Below are 17994 nucleotides of genomic sequence, written 5' to 3' on the forward strand. Positions count from 1 at the left end.
CTGCATAATGACTGCTCCATGCAATCCAACTCCAAGCTTTCCCACTCACTGGCCTACAGAGAACCCAGGGGAATGTGGGAGCTGAATCAATTGGTTTCTCTCCAGCAGCTACGTGTGCTGTGAGATCACATGATACCAACACACTTCACAGCCAAAACTGCAGGCATAAAAATGGTCATCAGATAATCAAGTCCTTGAGAAGGATGACATACTTAAAGGTGTCCAAGAGGGTAGTTTCATTATACAGAATAACTGGTGTTGAAGGTTTATTCTATAATATAGGTATAATTAAAAACATAGAAGATACAAGTTATACCTGACAAGAACAATCCAAAGAACTTAGATATTTGGACAGCTATGGTGCTCACTAAAGGCCAACTGTAAGAGACGACGGATGTTAAATTCCAGATTGAAGTAAAGAAAGAAACCGTTTTCATTAAATATTCAAATGAATATGTCTTACCTCTTCCAGATCTCTACACCTTTTCTGCCTCCTTCCAAAGATGCAGGCCAGGTCAGTCTCACTTCGGTTAGACAGGTCCTTTCCTACAAAAACACACATCCTTGTATATATCTTTACATTGCATAACAGAAAACAAATACAAAACAGGTTTAAAAAAGTGATTCTGACAAGCAAATGTCAGTAAAAAACTTTCCCCGTCACAGCTGTACATTGAACTTTAGGGCGATCAACATGATGAAAAAGCCGATGACCATGACATATAAATAGGCTTGCTGCTATTCTATTTTTTTTTTTTTTGCCAAATCGATGATTAATAAATGTTTATTTTTTAAAGAGTTTACCGGGTTTTTTTTTATTTTTCAGTTCAAGCAGAGAATGGGTGAAATGAACCTTTATGCTTTCAAAAAAAAAACTGACTTTTTATGCCACTGAGAAACATCTCATTTAGAGAAACCCCTTTATCATATTCAACATGCAACAAAACCACGGTTACCAACATTCTAATTGAAATAACTTTGGGTCACAGCGAAGCTACACCTTGTAAAGCTAAAGTTCCTACACAAATAAAAAACGGTACTACAAAGTGTACTACACAGACTTTTATAGCATACATTTACAAGTAATAATAATATGCACAGAATAAAACATTAGATAGTAGAACAGAACTAACTTGCACTTATTATTCTGAGCTCCACCCCTCTCCTGCTTCAGCACAGCTGGACTCACTGGAGGCAAGGCAGACTGGCCCGCTTTGTCCTGCCACAGAGACTTCACTCGTCGATCAGGGTATTGTGCCCAATACTCTAAGTGTTTTCCTCTTGTCCCCCATTTTCAAATCAAACTAGTAACTGTCCTGTATATACCTATAACAGCAAAAGCTTACCTACACCTTAACCCGCTAATTTTAAAGTAGGCGCTTTGAACGACAAGTGCTGTAGCTGGCAAATGCAGTAATTTATAAACAAATGAATGCATTCTAGCGCTGCGAGAATCTGTCAGAACAGGACGAAATGACTGATGGTGAATAAACTACACTAGCCTATTAAGGGACCACTGAGTTGACTGACAGCGACCCCTGTCAATTTTTTTGTACTTTCAAAAAACGGTTGCAACGGAGTTCATCATCTTTACAGTAAAATATATACTACTTTGAGAAGTGAAAAAAACAATTTACAATGATTTCAAATGTTTGTTTTTTTAGGCAAAGGCAATAACTGAAATGGCAAGGTGCACACAGAGCTTCATACCCCACTGTACGTCTCCTGAACAGAGACCCATGTTTTAACCGCAGTTGCTTAATCACAGGAAGAATCAAAAGTGAACAGCAGCTTTGCAATTAAGGACAATTAAATAGTTACACTGCACCCAATTGCTACTGTTTTTTTCTCAACCCATTTTTCTCAAATCCAGCAGAATGTACGCTTTGCAATTAAGGACAATTAAATAGTTACACTGCACCCAATTGCTACTGTTTTTTTCTCAACCCATTTTTCTCAAATCCAGCAGAATGCACATACTATCTGGCCAATTTCTTAAAATATTTATTGCCATTTTTCAATCACACATCTATGTTATCTAGCTTTGTCTGTCTAGATCTAAGCCAAGTTAGAGTAAATCAAAGGAACTGCACAAGGAAAACAAGATTCTATAAAAAAAGTTCCATGGAGACATTTGCAGGGGTTTCCTCGCATTTGCTCTTTGTATATCAAGTTCCTCAGGTAATGGTACCGTACAAGACCACAAGGTGGACAAAACAATGTAACTGATGTTGCCCTGCATTACTGCAGAGATCAATTAAAAGACAGAAGATAAGTTGGAAAGATAGGAAAGGATCAAACGACAGCAGCTTTGCAGTTGAAGCCAAGGTCCCAAATCTGGGGGTTTCAGGATACAATGTGGGGGTTTCATGACAAAATAGCCGTTTACTCAGTTGTACCTCAGTTCCAACTAGCTGGGTAGAAGCCTTACCCAAAATCTAAACGGCTGAGCAATCCCCATTAATAAAAAGGAAAATATGCTATTTATTACAGACCAACTAGACATGCTCACATAATGAAAAAACATCCCAGTTCTGGCTTGGACATGCAGTGTTATCAGGGTTCGACTGCTTAGCCAAGCAGCTTCAGGCCAGGAAAGGCTTCATTAATCAATAACAAAAAAACAGGGCTTTGGCTACCTATCTAATATCTGAGTGTAAGGTTGATGAATGTGAATGCAATTAAAACTAGGTTGCTGGTTTACACAACCGGTATGCAGAGCATGTAGGAGATGCCGGTGCCTTTCTCAAAAAGGACCACAATCAATCAAGGTTCCTTTAGTGTAGTAGCTTATACACTTAGTCAACATAAATTAGTAGATTGCAGACCAACGTGACTGTTCTGACTAACAACTGGGACAGAACCGTTTATCTGGTGGACTGGTCTGAGATCAGTTCTAGTCCAAGCCCAGCTTTAGACTGTTAAATGCTGCCTTAAGCAAGATTGGTGCTTTTGTCAAGACTACTACTTGATGTGCTTTTCTATCCTTCATAACTGCCACTCACTTCTGGTCCAGGGCCACAGTTTTGCAGTTTGGGCGACTGGGGACTGCCCGCTTAGAGGGTCACAGAAAAATAATTAACTCAGTTTCCAAATTTCAAACCTCCTCCCAAAGCTTTTTTGTTTGTTTGTTTTTCAAATAAGGAGTCATATTTACATGCTGATTTTTTTACTTTGACTTTAATTAAATGAAATACAATTCTGATAAAGAGAAAAATATGGTTAAGATTTGGATAAGATGAGCACCAATGCGACTCAAATTGCTTGTCAATGAAAACTAAAGCGATCCCTCAACTCACATCATCTACACCTGTAGCATAAGACTTTTGTATGCGTTTAAACCAATACCTGTGAATGCTGCAACACCCCTGGCTGCTAAGCAACACAAGATAAAACACTGGAAATGCCCATGAAGAGAGGACACGCTGCACGCTGCAAGGGGGCTCAGCCTAACATTTGGCTGCAAGGCTTCGTCCGGGCAAGTTCCATGAACTGCCCGAGGACACAATGAGCAGGATGAAGACAGTTCTGTCTGGCAACGACAGCAGTTTGCATTTCTAAGTGTAAACATTACAACTAGCTTCTATCATAGCTGCGTGACGTGAAGAGGACCCTGCATATCGCTTTTGATGTCAAACTGAGTTGGCAGGAGTAAAACAATCTAGTAAAACTTGCCTTGCTGCATCATTTTAACTACAAATCCAGCAGACCGATAAAAAAAAAGCTTGCGCTGATGAAATAACATTCCACTGTATGAACACTACAATAGTTGAACGTTTTGGGAAAATACTAAAAATGCTGAATATTTAAACTATTAACATCACCAGTCCATGCCAGTATTAACAACTCACAGGCATTAGGCTGCAGCTACAGTACAGAGCCCTATTAATGATCCATGGTGGTGGTTCTAAGATCCAAATTACCATTACTTGGTGCCTCTGCTTTCCAAGTTTCATTGATCTGGGGATGAATGTTTTTTTTCTACAGTAGCAAAAATGCCCTTTTGATTATATAACCAGAGCGCTTCTCTTTAAATTATTATTTCTCTTGTATTGCATCACTTTATGCTGTTATTTTGTTGGATGTTAACAGCTTTAAAAAAAAAAAAAAGGAGTTCACAAAAAAGGAGTGGTTTCAGGTGAATAAGCTTAACACTAGACCCGCCATGACAGTCTTTTTAACTGTTTTAGCAATTAATTTAAAATTTCTCTGCATTTGTGAATTTCTCGTGCATGTCCGTTCTTAAGTGTTACTAAATATTTGAATTAAATACCCATATGGTGTTTCAGCTGCAGAATGAAATCAATAAAATACAGCCGACAATTTGGTCTGGCCTTTGTAATACAATCAAAGTCATTGTGAAAGAACGTATTATAATCATGTTGAATGCTTGAAACACTGATGAAAGTCATTCTACACATCATATTATTATTATCATCATTATTATTATTCTAAGCTCTGCACAGATCAGTGACCATCGGGACTGATGCTAAACGAAAGCCAGAGAATGTTGCATTTTACAACGCAATGAAGTATGGTGTGGATGTACTTGATCAAATGGCACGGCAGTATTTGGTCAAAGGTGGTTCTCGCAGGTGGCCTGTGGCTATTTTTTATAATATTTTGGACATGGCTTTTGTTTTGTACAAGGAGTGCACCGGGAACACAATCTCCCGGAGGGACTTCATTTTGCAGCTAGCCCTGGAGCTACGGCAGAAACATTTTGATCAGAGAAGCGCAAGCCAGCTTGCAAATGCCCCTCAACCTTCAGCCAGCGCTATGCCCACTGACACACGGAAAAAAAGACAATGCCAGGTTGCTAAATGCAACAGAAACAAAACATTGGATGTCTGCGCCCGCTGTGAAAAGTCAGTCTGTGGTATATGCACTGGTAAAGGTGAAAAGCATGTTTTCTGTGTGGATTGTACTAATTAGCCAGCTGTAATAGATGTGCCTTTGAAATCCATTTCCCTCAAAGCACATTCACGTTGCTTATTATGTTATATTTTTGTTTTATGCTATTTTTATAACTAGTTATTTATGTTTTATAATTTTATATGTGCATACAGCTTTCAACACCTGTTTACACAGTAGTTTATTGTGTAATTTTTATTTTATTATAGTTTATATTTATGTGCTCTTTTTGAAAAAAAAGGAAAAAATAATTTTCAATGTATATACTGTGTTTTTGCTGTGAAAATGTTATATATAATGTTCATAAATAAAAATATTAAGTTGTATCCGATTGTTTTTCATTTTCATATCAAAGCTGTTTTAAAATAGACTAACTAGTCAGAAATTTTGGCGATTCTAGTGTTAACCACAGTTTATTCAAAACCATGAAACAGAGTTTCTGACGAAGGCTGAGAGACAAATGAGACACTACGTGGTACCCCGGAGTAGTGCTAAACTCCAGTCTCTCTCGTTGGTTCCACGGCTTGAATATATTCCTCATGGCTCCCGCATAGCTTTAGGCAGGTAGATACTCACAACTAAAACAAACATAATGCAACTCACCAGACACTAACAAAAAATCCTGCTAACAGCAGAAGAGAAGCTAGGTAAAGATACAGAGTACTGCGTTCAATCTCAAATTACAAATAGGTTCTAAAATGTATTTTTTTAGCATGAACAGGATAAGGGAGTGAGAAACCTTTCATCCCAGGCACAGTCTTAATCTAGAAATGTTCACACAAGAACGAAAAAAAGTTGGTTGGTTGTGCTTGAAACTGAGCAATTTTATTTTTAAAGTAAATTTCAAAAAGGCTGCTTAACGTGAGCCAAAATTATCATTAAAAACGTCAGGCACCAGGTTACAGCTGACCGATTCATTAATTACGTCCTCAGCTGCAAGAGGTCATTAAAGTCAAGATGACTTTCCCTATTGGCACTTTGATAAAGAACAACTATGACCCGTTTCTGTGGCTCACAAGAGCCCTTTCCGAGTTCCAAATGATCAGTGAAGCAGGCTGTTGTCAGTATGAAGAAGTGCTGTTACAGAGCTAAAATAATAAAGCACATAGCATAATTGCTTCACAAAAAGGGTAAAAGATTATGTTGAAAGCAGTAGTTATGCAAGGTCACTGTATGAGGCACACTACCTAACCAGAGAATCAGAGACTGGATAGTGAGCACATGTATTAAAAGGCAACTTTTATTCTTGGTAGTTATTTTCACCCCTGTACCTTCATCTATGGGGGGGGGGGGGGGGTGATGGCAAGGTTCTTCGTTAAGCTGCCTCTGGGACCAGTGGCAACACACCTGTAAGCTGGGTATACCTTCCAAGTCAAATCACGTTAGTTTTGCAGGGCAAGTCAGGCTTCATTTTTATGCTGGTCAGAGGAGGTGTTGTTTATCTTAAGTTTGTTAGGATGTTGAGATTTAGACTAACCCTAGGATTAAATTTAAAAAATTGCACTGCTATCCCTTAAACCTACACCTCTGATATCTGTGTGCAATTATTTATCTCAACCCACCATTCCATACACACCTTTAGTGAATTTCATGTAGTGGACTCGCTTTCTTGAAGACTTAGATTTCTCCTCCAGACTGAAGCTCTCTTTCTCAGGGGGTGGAGATTCTGAAACAAAGGCGGGCCAGCAAAGAACCACACTGTAAACATGTGTGTATGCTTCATAAATGTGTGTCCATCTTGTGAATGCTGGACCTGGGAAGTAATTCAGTTTATTAACCCTACCTAAAGGTTTTTAGGGAATATATAAATGTATATTTTCATTATAAAAATCAACATTAAGGAGTGCAGGCAGTCAGTACACTACAGGAGAGAGGCTATATGTGGTTAAACATAAGCTTGAAAAAGGAGATTTACCTACACAAAGCAAACTGTTTATAAGCACCACAAGCTTGCTATCACATTGCTGTCAGTCTAGATATTGTTTGAATCGTGTTATGTCTGGGGAGAAGATTTTATGACACCTTTATATGGTACCTAGCTCTCCAATTGTAATGATTGCAAAAGCAGCAACACAATTTTATTGAAACTTACTGGGCAACGTTTTTGCACATTCCTTCCCTCCCCCCCCCCCGCCTCACAATTTCAACTTTTTACTGTCTGCTAAAAAACAAAACACGGTACGGTATGATGTTTTTATATGTGTTAGTTAAAATGCAGTCTGTATTTCTTAACTGTGCCTATTACACTAGCACCACCATATGGTTATCCAGCTTTACTGCAATCACACTCTCAAAGTAGTGACTTCAGCCAAGTTAGAATGGATGCAGAGAAGGGTATTGCCAGTTTTGCTACAGCCATTCAAAATGTTGTAATGGTGCCAATGATGGATTGTGAAAATAGCCCTAAGGTGATTAAACATTCAAACAGTGGGAAGGATCATTCTCTAATTATACGGTGTCCTAATCATAAAGTTTTAGGTTATATGGAGGGTTCTAGATTTTGACAAGATCCACTCACATTTAAATTGGATCAGTATCCATTTGCCTAGGTTTAATAGAGGCTGGTGAAAGTAAAGAACACATCACTTCAATCTTCCAGATTTTTTTGCTTGTTAAAAATGTTTTAAAAAATGTAAAAAGGAAAGGTGTTTACATCAGGCTTTACTTAGACATGTTATTATTCTTAATTAAAAGCTTATAGCAGTGTCATATAGAGTACTTCCATTTAACCCCTGCTACTGAATTGAGATTTAAGGAAGTGAAAAATGGAAAGATAACCAACATTTTTAAAACATATTCGTTTTTTTGACATTGTTTCTGGTTGCACTTTTACTGAACTGATAATCTTGGGTTGAAATGAAAAACTAGTAAATAAAAATTTAAAAAAAGAACCAAAAAGGTATTTAACATAAGACGTGGACCAGAGATAATATTGCTAGAGATAACTTAAGAAATGTGATGTTAAAACCTCAGCTAGCAATCCTTTAACTTATTTATTTATTTATTTAAAGTGCTTTACCATCAAGAGTCCCTGACGTACAACAGACACCAGTTCTTTACTTACCATTTTGCCCGTGGCAGTTGTTCAGGTCTGCAAGAAGTTGGTTAAAATCATCCTGATGAGCAATCCAGTTGTCCTAATAAAAATTTAATTAATTCCATCACACCCATAACATTTACAATTTCTAAATAAAAAAGCATCTCAGTTCAGTCTTGATCTGTTTGGCAAACTAGTGTATTGAAATTTAGTGCACTGCTAATAAAAGGGGCTTAACCAGGTAACCAGCAACATGGACCGCTGATAACATCACAAATTACACATCACAGGAATTCTATAGGGTCTCACACATTAGCTCCTGACAGTATTTTATTTAATTTTTTTTTAAATCACATAAGCTGAAATTTACAAGACGTGATGTTTCAAAGAAATTATTCTTCAGAACTGTGATTTTTCACATGGTTCAGCTCTTTTGCAAAACATTGCCTCATGATGTGCCTGTATCCCCTGTAACATGTCTTACTTCATGTTTGACAGATGTTCCCAGTCCCAGACTGTTATTCTTCATCTGAACCTTGATGTTTTCAGTCGCCCCCTGCTCATGAGCCCCTAGGCCCTAGGAAAACAGATTTAAAAAAAAATTAAAGATTTCAATTTGCCTTTGAACTTGGCATTGGAATACAAAAAGAAAAAAAACTATGAAAATAAAAATAAGCCCAATGGGAATTGTGTCTTCTTAAAAGCATTTTTTATTATTTTTATTTGAGTAAATGTAACGCATTCACAGAACCATTCTTTCGGGCCACTGTCAGTCACATAATGGTACCTGAAAACAGGTGCGTTTCCAACATCAGTTGTTTAATCTACCTTTACAGCCATGTACTTGGCTTCCTTCCTGTACTTCTGCATCTAGCAGAACCTGAGGCACAGAAGAGATTAAGCTGTTTGGAATCTTGTTACAGGTACCCGAGAATACTGTGGCTACTGACAAGTGATTGCTTAACATGCTGTCGTAGTCAGAAATCAGAAAAAAGTAATTCCATATAATTACAGCTATTTGAGGAATTGGTGCCTTCATCGTGCCCTATGAATGCCAGTTCTTGCTTGCCAAGGTAAACAACAGAATCAATCAAGTGTTTAAGAATCTCACAATTGTTTCTTACTTGCTTATTGTGATCTATAGTAACCCTACGCTTCTGCTCACAAGTGACTTTGGGAACGCTCGTGTTTTTGTGCCGACTTCGTTATACATCCTAGATTGCTGTAGCCAGTGCTGTTCCATATCGCCTTTTCTGTATTGAACAAAATACAGTTCTAGCAATATACTTTTTTTTTTTTAATTGAGAGCTTTTTAAGATTAAAAAATTAAGGCAATACGTTTTTTTGTTTTGTTTTAAATCTATTAATCTACCGATTACCTTATTTTGTTGTGTTTGGATTATATGGCAATACTACAAGAAGATTAATTTAGTTCGATAGTTAAATTAGTCAGGATTTGTGAGATTAATTAAAATGTTTTGCTTTTGGGCATAAAATGTTAACATTAATGAACAACCATAGTTAGAAATGACTTGTTAAAATATAGTATTTTTTATTATTATTGCAGAGTTAAAGGGACATTTGATGCAGATGCACGCATATAGTATTTTCAGTTGTTAAACAAGTCTTTTGTATTTATTTTTTTATAATCAGAAGTGTTCTAATTAATGTAAGTTGTGACTATTATTAAGGATACGATTTTGTCACGGAAATCGTGAAAATCATGAATTTGAACAAAAAGTCTGAAATCTTGGAAATGGATGTAAAAACACATTTAGTGAGGAACTGCCTCTATTTCCTTTAAAAAAAAGCAGTATGTCATGCACTGAAAATACAAATCTGCGAGTATCTGTAAATTGTCTGGTTGTATATGCACACAGCATTTACGTGTAGCTATTGTAGGTCAGCGAATGAGTTTTTAATTTTGTAGTTGAGCGAGCATGTAAATGAACAGATTGTATGTTACTGTAAACTCTGTTGTGATCTTCACATACATACAGCACTTGTTAATTTATCTTTTGAAACAAAAAAGTGTGCTTGCATCGTCAGATATTAATACTTGCATTTTATTTCTTGAAACTTTTCATACAGTGTAGTGCACCCAAATAAATTCTAATTTTCTCTTAAAGCGAGAGGTTTATCTGTTTTGTATTCTTTTTTTCTGATCTTTGTGATGCCACACTTCTTGGACACAGTATCTGCCGGCGTAAGTTGACTTTTTTTTTGGTTTGTTTTTATTTTTTAAAAGGGACAGTGCTCTGTAGGCTACTCAGAAACAACCAATTTAAATTCTCATTCTTATTATTGAAGAAAAAATATACAATTTAATTTTGAACACGGTAATATTTATTGCACCACTAATAAATAAACATATATTACAAACAAAACGATGGTACACCTTTAGAATACATTCAGTTTGCAGATGATATTTCTGGGGTTTGGACACATGGAGAAGAATCTCTTATAATATTAAGTATGGACCTTCACAGTAATATTAAGGTGGACCTTCGATGGACAAGAAAAGAAATAGAATTTTTAGATACCATAGTAAAACCTGAAGGTGGTTCAATTGAGACTGACCTCTTCTGTAAACCTACTGACATGCAAACTAAAAAGATTATCAACTAGATTATAAAAATAGAGATAAAAAGGTCAAAAGAATCCCATTAGTAATGACTTACTCTAAACTTTTGCCCAATATTTCTAAGTTACTTTGGAAACACTTGCAGATTCTACATAATTCAGAAAAATTGAAAAAAGTATTTAAGGCCCCAGTTGTAGCATTCAAAAGAGAAGCTAATTTAGGTGATATTTTACTTCACAGTAAACAAAAGAATAATTGACATAATAGGTTCTAAAAATACTTGCACTAGTACATGTAAAGTGTGTAAATACATGGACAAAAGTAAAAATATAATTAAAACATAACACATATCCACTAAAAACGAATACCTACTGTAAAAATAGCAATGTTGTTTATTGACTAGCCTGTGACAAATGTGATTAAATAAAATATGTTGGAGAGACTGAAACAACTTTATATAAAATAATTCAGAACCACCTCTCATTAAGTAAATGAATGAACCAATAGTACAACACTTCACCAGTCAAGGACATGACATAAATAATGTAAAGTTTGTAGTACTACAACAGCTAAAATTAGACAATGAACACGATTATGCCAGCAGGACTCAACAGAAAAGAATGAAATAATTAACTCCAATAAACATAACATTTAAATAAATAAATAAATAAAAATAAACAATTAATTCAAAAGTTGTGCATGCTGATGCGCTGGGAGGCCAAATCAAGACTGATCCTCAGAGCCAGCATTGCATGAGAATATAAATATAACTTTATATAAACTAATTTTAATTAGAATTAATACAGATTTAAAGATAGAAGTATATATAGAACACCATTACATCATGTAAGAATAAATCATGGATTTGAACATAAACAAGTCGTCATGCCGTCAAAAACCTATAAATACCTCCAATGTTTTGATTCAAATACATGCTCCCTTGAGAAAGATATGTACAACATATCAAAACATTGGTGTGTGTATGTAATATATATATATATATATATATATATATATATATATATATTACATCCATCTAGTACAGGTGGGCACTATCAATGCTCATATGCACATCTGAGTTTTGTATTATTAATGTGCAAGTTTCTAGGACAAACATGTTTTTCTTCTGGTTCATATCCTTTGTTTGAAGTTGATTTGCACACACAGTATTTCAGTACCTTTCCTTTGGACCATCCCATTTTTTCCAGCATCTTCTGTCCAAACTTGGACTCATCTTTGCTCCAGGCACTGTTCCGGGGATCCACTGACCACTTCTGCTTTCTACGGGCTGCCATGAAAACAAACTTTAAATCACACCATTGAAAATGGCAAATTATAGGGTGACGAGAGGCTATTCCACCCCTTTTAAGTATTCTTCAAAATATTTTATGTCACTGAAAATGCACTTGCAAGTACAGTACCGTAAATACCAAAGTTGCAAAAATAATCCCAAACTTCAAACACAGGCAGGCATTTCTTAATATTCCCTAATAAAAAAAAAACTTGAATAAGTATTTACTACCAAATAAAATAAAAGTTCTGATGTACTTCAAATACAGACAAGTTCGAGGAACTACACTCAAGGGTGGAACAGCCTCACAGCCAGGCATTTTTCCGCAACCATTCTTATTAATGTTTCGGTATGTTTAACATACCTTTGTCAAGGGAAAGTGTGTTTGAAAACAAACAGTGGAGGTACTTCTAGCTTGAGATGCCGTGGTAACTACATATTTATTTATATTTAAATCTATTTATGTGCTTGTGATGCAATGTACTGCACAAATCATGGCAACAAATGATTTACAGCAAGACTGGGTAGGGATTGCATTGACACTTCCCTCAATCAGACGCTTCACTTACTAAATATCTTGGTAACCCTGAATACATAAATCGCCTCCTCTTTAAAAAGATGTTAAATATTTTAACGAGCGAGACACCTCAAATAGAATGGTACCCCAAAATGTTCTCCTTTTTATTATTAGGAGAGCTGTACAACTGGGGATGAGGAGTTTGTTGCCAGATAACTTTACTCATACTACTTGCTCACAAAGTATCTTGGTATCCCTGAATAGATAATTGTGTCAAAAAAAGATTTTAACGAGCAAACCGTCTCAAGTTCAGTGGTACACTAAATAAGATGAATTTACTAACAATGCGAAATGACTGGGTGGAGCAGTGTTAACTCAATAACTGCCAAGACTAGTACAGTATCAATGTAGTGTTGTCCTTAACCGCAAACCTATTGTTGAGGGTAAAATTAAGATAAAATGTCATACCCACTCATTCTGCCTTGGTAGGAAGTGAATTATATTTGGGTTTCCAAAGCACTTTTCGGAGAGGCTGTTAATGTATTTACGAAAAAACAGGCAAAAAAAGTAGTCCGAGAAGTGCAACTTTACATATACTTACAGACAGTAAAAATAGCATCAAGCATACAAACTTTTTTACGCTTTGTTGTTTATAAGTCCTGGTTTTATGTGAAAAATTATTCGGGCATTATGATATATCGACAATAAATATTGCATGTGCTCAACACAGCATCCAAACAAACAAGCGTCCACAGTAGCAAAATTATATTGGTCGGCTGTCCAGATTCTAGAATGAATTGTTAGGATAGTTCTCCTTAAATGCATATTTCTATTTTAAATTATACTACGACTAGATTATAATCACAATTTAATACAAATTACACCAACCCATGTGGAAGTACTTACGCTCTGCTAGCATCGCCATCTTGGGGGCTTCGAAATGTAGAAGAGTGTGGCCACATATATGCCAAACTATATTATGGAGAAAAAAAATACAAACTATCAATGCATATCGCGCTCAAAAAACATCACGGACTACATTTGTACAAACTTTAAAAAAAATAGCTAAGACCTTGAAAGTCACGTTATATGAGTACTAAATCGAGGGCTTGTCTGAAGTGCATTCTGGGAATGTAGTGTTTTCGCCAGGATAACAGAAAGTACAAATATGAGTTGGGAGAGATGCGTAAGTCAAGACTGTTTAAAATGTTTCATTGCAGGGTTATGCCCTGTATGTTAATATTGTTAAATGTAAATCATGCTGTATTGTGTTTTGTTGTTCAGTTCAATTTTAAGGCAACTGAAACTATTCATCTTTACTACACGCTATTTTTTATTTTACGAAAATATACTACACACACCCAAGCAATTAGTAGGTCTCTAAGGAATACGGTTTTATAGTTTACAATATGGAGTCTTTATGCTGGTGCAATAGGGTCAGAACTCAGCCAGTTCCCCAGCAGTGTGGTGCTGTGCCAGGTTCCTGGCATCAATGATCAGATTACTTGGCCTCTTTCAAAGAAGAGCATGGTGGGTAATCCCTGGTTCCCTGGTTCGGATGAATTATGTAACACTTGAGGGCAGTATATTACCACTAAATTAATCCGGCGCATATCCGACTGCGGTGGGACCAGAGTAAGGGCGGATATGTAAAAAAGGCGGATGAATGAATCCTGTGTTAAATACCATTATACACAGCTGTAACTATTACTATATTCACACAATTATTATTTTGAGATTCTGCTTGTATTAGGGAGCTCCGCTAAATCCCTTGTTTAGAAAGATACAGGGTATTAATGCTTGTGACAGAGTAGCCGTCTGCAGTGTGGGTGCGTGCATTCGCTGCTGAGTGACAGGCAGGAGAACGAGATGGAGGTTGAATTCGATACGCCCTGCAGGCGAACAGGATTTATTTACATATCAACACACACGACACTACCAGTAATGGCAGCGCACGGAGCACATACAACACAGTGTTGTGAAAGGATCTACAATATCTGAACTAATATGCTTTGTTCAATAATAAACTAACGTTGCTGAAGATGTTGATCGTGGCGGATACTCGACAGATTACATTTACTCTGAAACTCCAAAACACCCTTATTGTACAAATAAAGTACGTTACAAAAGGAATGCATTGGGAGGGTTAATATTCAATGTACTGCTGCGCCAATCTGTGTATTTGGTGTCTAGTTGGGAACCCTTTCTCAATGAGCCGGTTTCCATGCGGGGCTATTATTTACACATGAACTGAAGTGGCGATGCGCCTGTACGTTTGGGATCATTACTCATGTAAATCAAGTTTGTGGCCGAAAAAAACGGCCAAAGAGATGGATAGGGTAAATCTCATTTACTCATGTAAACAACGAAAAACACGGGAAAACCACGCCCATTTTCACTTGGAAACCCGCATTTCACGTGAAAATATAAATGAGCTTGTTTGTCCATATGTGGCACAGCTCTAAATATTGCAAGGGAACATGTCAGTTGTGACGGTTCCAAGACGGCACAAAGTGGGTGGTTTTATGGTTAGCGGTGGTATATTTCATCTTAATGATAACGCGGGCAGCTTTTTTATTGTTGTTTTTTTCTGTGTGTCTGTCCTGTCATGCTGTATCTCTCAAGTGGGTTTACAGTTTTGCTGTTTGAGAATACCCTTGCTGTAAAAACTACGCTAAAGTTAAACACGTAGAGCAAGTGAGCTGCTTAAATGTCTGTAACTGGATTAAATCCTGTGCTTTTTTATCCCAACTATGTCCGAAGACAACACGCGTCTGCCCTCCACGTTAATAAATATAGTTTGTGAACTGGATGTCATAAGCCAGCTCGATCACCCAAAACAGCGCAACAACCATATATACCAACAAGTTATTCATGCCCTCTCAGAACTGACCAAATAACATTGCAAATGAACGTATTGATTGTGTTTTATTTGTTTGCATCATTAATATGTGACACAACAGTAAATCCAACACAATTTAAAAGAAAGGAGAGAATCTGACAGCACAAGCCTCCTCATATCGCTGCTGTCCAATTGAAACTGGCGGCTGAGGTAACCTTCCCTCTGTGTCTGTGTCACAGGCAGCCACTGATTCCTGAACACCTCATTTTGTTGTTGACAAGAGTTTGTGCAGGATACAGCAGGCAGTGGCAATTTTGGGAACGAACTCATGCTGCACTTCAGTCCGTTTCATCAGTATCCGCCACCTCCCTTCAGGTGCCCACTACCCGTATTTACCCAAGAGGGTGTTGAATGCTTCATCAGCAGCCGTCAGCTCTCCGGACGGGTAGGGTTTCATAAACCAGGGAAGTAGTATACGCAGCATACTCAAAATGTTTCTTCTAAATTAACTACCCCAAACACATCAGCTAAGAATCAGAATATTCCCTTTTACTGTGCCAGTTTTATTTATTTATTTATTTATTTATTTATTTATTTTATTTTATTTATGTGGTTCAGTTTGTACTTGGGCTATTGAGATAACTCAATTCTATTTGCCTTTGTTGCCTAAACCAGGTACTGCAGCAGAGGTGAGAGAAATATGCAAGGAGCTTCCCACTGCATCATTTAACTCGGGCCACAGGAATCCAGTTCTAGGGTTTTCATTCAGCAGCCATGCTAATCATGTAGCTAAAAAACATTATAATTCCCATTTCCTTGGTGTAGGTTTAAAATGTAAAGATTAGCTTTATTTTTTTTAGAAACATATTGCCATAGCCAAAAGGTAGCTTTAGCTGTTGGGGTGCAAACGTCCTCACCCACCCCGAGTCCTGCTTGTCACCAAATCATTATTTGGCTTCTCTGCAAATTACACTTGCCCCATTTTCCTATATGTAAATCCATTCTTAGCATGACCCCATCCAAATTGGTTATACAAAGCAGAGGTTTTACATATGAATCATTTTAACAATGTGTTTTCAACAGTTTCAGTGGAGTGAGCAGAGCGGAAGCCAGATTGGAGAGGGTCGAGCAGAGAGTGGTTGGACAGGAAAGCAGAGAACTGGCGGTTTACAGTCCGCTCGAGGGTTTTGGAGATGAAGGGTAGGAGGGAGACAGGACGGTAGCTCTGGAGGGAGGTGGGGTCGAGGGTAGGTTTTTTGAGGAGGGGAGTGATAGAGGCTTTTTTGAAGGCACAGGAGACCAGAAAGGAGAGAGGTGTTGAGAAGGGAGGAGATGAAGGGAAGTAGAGCAGGAGCAGCAGCTTGAAAGAGGTGAGTGGGGAGGGGGTCCAGGGCACACGTGGTGGGTTTGTGACCCTGGAGCAGGGAGGAGAGGTCAGAGTCTGAGAGGGGCGAGAAGGTGGAGAAGGAGGGTGAGTTAGTAGGGGATGCAGTGGGTGTAGGGGTTGGAGCAGGAGGGGGTGCGGGGGAGGGAGAGGTGTTAAAGAGTTTGCGGATATCTGAGATTTTAGAAGAGAAGGAGGCAAAGTCATCAGGGGAGATAGAGGAGGGAGGAGGAGGGGGGAGGGTTTAGGAGGGAGGAGAAGGTAGAGAATAGTTTACGTGGGTTGTTAGAGGAGGCTTGGATTACAGATTGGAAATAAGTACATTTCGCAGAGGAGAGAGTAGAGGAGAAGGAGGAGAGGAGAGTGCGGTAAAGGTCTAGGGCAGCAGGGAGTTTGGTTCTCTTCCATTTCTTTTCAGCAGATCGCAGTGTGATTCTTGCCGAGCGGAGCGCAGAGGAGAGCCAGGGTTGGGGAGGGGAGGGGCGAGCAGGTCGGGAGGTGAGGGGACAGAGGGAGTCGAGGGAGGAGGTGATGGAGGAGAAGAGGGTGGAGGTAGCAGAGTCTACGGAGAGTTGTGAAAAGGAGTCGATAGGAGGGAGGTGAGAGAGAGTAGTGGAGGCAAGGACAGAGGGGGAGAGAGAGCGGAGGTTACGGCGAGAGGTGACAGTGGGGGCAGGAGGAGCAGGGAGAGAGGGGAGAGACAGAGAAAAAGAGATGAAATAGTGATCAGAGAGGTCCAGGGGGGTGACAGAGAGGGTGGAGGGGCAGCAGGCCCTGGAGAAGGTGAGGTCCAGTTGACGGCCAGCTTTGTGGGTAGAAGGGGATGGAGAGAAACAGAAGTCGAAGGAGTGAAGGAGAGGGAGGAATCCAGCAGAGTGGCTGGGGTTGGAGAGATGGATGTTGAAGTCACCCAACAGGACAGTTGAGGTAGACAGAGAGGGGAGGGAGGAGAGTAGATAGTCGAGTTCATCCAGAAAGTGAGCGAGAGGCCCAGAGGGGCGGTACAGTACAATTAGCAGGAGTTGACAGGGAGAGGTTAGTTGGACTGCATGAAATTCAAAGGTATTAACAGAGAGTGAGGAGAGATCGGAGGGGACAGAAAAGAGTAAGGAGGGAGAGAGGAGAAGACCAGTCCCACCTCCCCATCCAGTGAGACGCGGGGTATGGGACAGGATATAGAGAGAGGACAGGGCAGCAGGAGTTACAGTGTTATCAGGGGACAGCCAGGTTTCAGTGAGAGCAAGGAAATCAAGAGAGAGGTGGGAGGCAAAGGCAGAGATGAAATCAGCTTTGTTAGCAGAAGAGTGACAGTTCCAGAGTGCACCAGAGAGTGTGCGGGAGGGGGGGAGAGGCAGAGGGATGAGGTTAGAGGGGTTGGAGGAGCAGCAGCAGAGAGAGGGCAGAGGGCAGAGGACGAGGACGGGA

The 17994-nt window shown here is 38.6% G+C and overlaps 1 protein-coding gene across 1 annotated transcript in view; it reads right to left on the bottom strand.

The window, feature by feature from the left end:
• The window catches only part of pinx1 (PIN2 (TERF1) interacting telomerase inhibitor 1), a 57989-nt gene extending 44154 nt beyond the window's left edge, over positions 1-13835 (bottom strand). Inside the window, exons 1-7 of the mRNA XM_034017403.3 lie at positions 13705-13835; positions 13250-13315; positions 11714-11823; positions 8436-8528; positions 7979-8051; positions 6491-6580; positions 464-546 (exon numbers count right to left, since the gene is read on the bottom strand). Coding sequence (XP_033873294.1) covers positions 464-546; positions 6491-6580; positions 7979-8051; positions 8436-8528; positions 11714-11823; positions 13250-13268 — 468 coding nt within the window. The 5' untranslated portion in view covers positions 13269-13315; positions 13705-13835. The remainder of the gene's footprint in view (positions 1-463; positions 547-6490; positions 6581-7978; positions 8052-8435; positions 8529-11713; positions 11824-13249; positions 13316-13704) is intronic.
• Positions 13836-17994: the final 4159 nt, after the last annotated feature.

The sequence above is a fragment of the Acipenser ruthenus genome, chromosome 6, assembly GCF_902713425.1.
Source record: "Acipenser ruthenus chromosome 6, fAciRut3.2 maternal haplotype, whole genome shotgun sequence".
Classification (NCBI taxonomy): Eukaryota; Metazoa; Chordata; class Actinopteri; order Acipenseriformes; family Acipenseridae; genus Acipenser; species Acipenser ruthenus.